General features: G+C 45.5%; 1 protein-coding gene across 1 annotated transcript; it reads left to right on the top strand.

Annotated features, from left to right (window-relative positions):
- Nucleotides 1-524: 524 nt before the first annotated feature.
- LOC116863695 (protocadherin alpha-10-like) lies at nucleotides 525-1,758 on the top strand (the record flags this gene model as incomplete). The annotated part of the gene is made up of 1 exon (XM_032851075.1): nucleotides 525-1,758. A coding segment is annotated over exon 1 (1,214 nt), but the record flags the coding sequence as incomplete, so codon positions are not given.
- Nucleotides 1,759-1,764: the final 6 nt, after the last annotated feature.

Genomic DNA, 1,764 nt, shown 5'->3' with positions numbered 1-1,764 from the left:
ATGATCACTTTCTGAAAATCTAAAAAACACACCATCTCTAGTCATCTACAAGTACGGACTTCTTTTAGTGTTTATATACATGATAATATAGTTAGTTCAGTAGTGCGTACCCTTAGATGTCTATACCCAAGGTAAAACTGATAGGATTCTAATTTGTAAGGCAAAAACCACCTTTAAAGAACCAGTGGTCACACATAAGGAATGTATAAAGAAAGAACTAAAGGCCTACAAATTAAAAATGGAGCAATATATGAAGGAATTATGAGAGAAGCAATAGAAGTGAAAGAAATAGTATAAACACAAACGTACTTCCATTTTGAGCCACAGGATGTCGTTGTTCTCTAAGGAGCGGATTCTTTGAACAGAAGAAAATTACGATAATTCGCGGACCAGAAAGAATCTCCACGGTTCCGGTGTTTTAAAGACTGTGCACACCCATGTTGTTAAGATTAGTTGGGATCTCAGGAACAAGGACTCAAAAGAAAGATCTAAAAGGACTACATTTCTGATGAAATGTTGATTTACTAACGAGAAGCAAAGCAGGATGTTAGCTTCAGGACGAGGTGGCCAGGAAACCCAGCGCTTGCTGCTCTCCGTTCTGCTCCTTGCAGTCTGGGAGGCCGGCAGTGGCCAGGTTCACTACTCGGTGGTGGAGGAGGCCAAACACGGCACCTTCGTGGGCCGCATCGCCCAGGACTTGGGGCTGGAGCTCGCGGAGCTGGTGCCACGCCTGTTCCGAGTGGCATCCAAGGGTCGCGGGGACCTTCTGGAGGTAAATCTGCAGAATGGCATTTTGTTTGTGAATTCTCAGATCGACCGGGAAGAGCTGTGCGGGCGGAGCGCGGAGTGTAGCATCCACCTGGAGGTGATCGTGGACAGGCCGCTGCAGGTTTTCCATGTGGAGGTGGAGGTGAAGGACATTAACGACAATCCGCCTGTATTCCCAGCAACACAAAAAAATGTGTTTATTTCCGAAACAAGGGCTCTTGACTCGCATTTTTCACTAGAGGGCGCCTCTGATGCAGATATCGGGGCCAACGCTCTGCTGACTTACAAACTGAGCCCCAATGAGTATTTCTCTCTGGAAGTACCCACCAACGATCTGGTAAAACCGCTCCAACTAGTACTAAAAAAACCCTTAGACAGGGAAGTCGCTTCAGAGCTTCTGTTGGTGCTCCAAGCAACTGATGGGGGCAAACCTGAGCTGACGGGTAGCACAGAGTTACACATCACAGTGCTGGATGTAAATGACAACGCCCCAATGTTTGACAAAGCAGTCCATCGTGTAAAATTACCGGAGAATTCGAGAAACGGTACACTGGTTATTAGACTTAATGCATCGGATTTGGATGAAGGTTCAAACAGCCACATTCTTTATTCATTTGCCGCTGATGTCTCTTCTAATACAGAAGACTTTTTCCACATTGATTCGGCCAGTGGAGAAATAAAAGTAAACGGAAAAATAGATTTTGAAGAAACTAAATTATGGAAACTTCAAGTAGAAGCAGTTGACAAAGGCCATCCCCCCATGTTTGGTCACTGCACAATCTTGGTAGAAATCTTGGACATTAATGATAATGCTCCGGAGTTGCTGGTGACGTCGCTATTATTGTGTGTTCCAGAGGATGCTACATTGGGAACTGTCATCGCCCTAATCAGTGTAACTGACCGAGATTCTGGAGCTAATGGGGAGGTGACCTGCTCACTAACACCCCATGTTCCCTTCAAGCTGGTGTCCACCTTCAAGAACTACTATTCGCTGGT

This window comes from Lontra canadensis, unplaced genomic scaffold (assembly GCF_010015895.1).
Source record: "Lontra canadensis isolate GAN:19392208 unplaced genomic scaffold, GSC_riverotter_1.0 scaffold2316, whole genome shotgun sequence".
Classification (NCBI taxonomy): Eukaryota; Metazoa; Chordata; class Mammalia; order Carnivora; family Mustelidae; genus Lontra; species Lontra canadensis.
The sequence above is the reverse complement of the archived record's forward strand: the minus strand, read 5'-3'. Positions and strand labels throughout refer to the sequence as shown.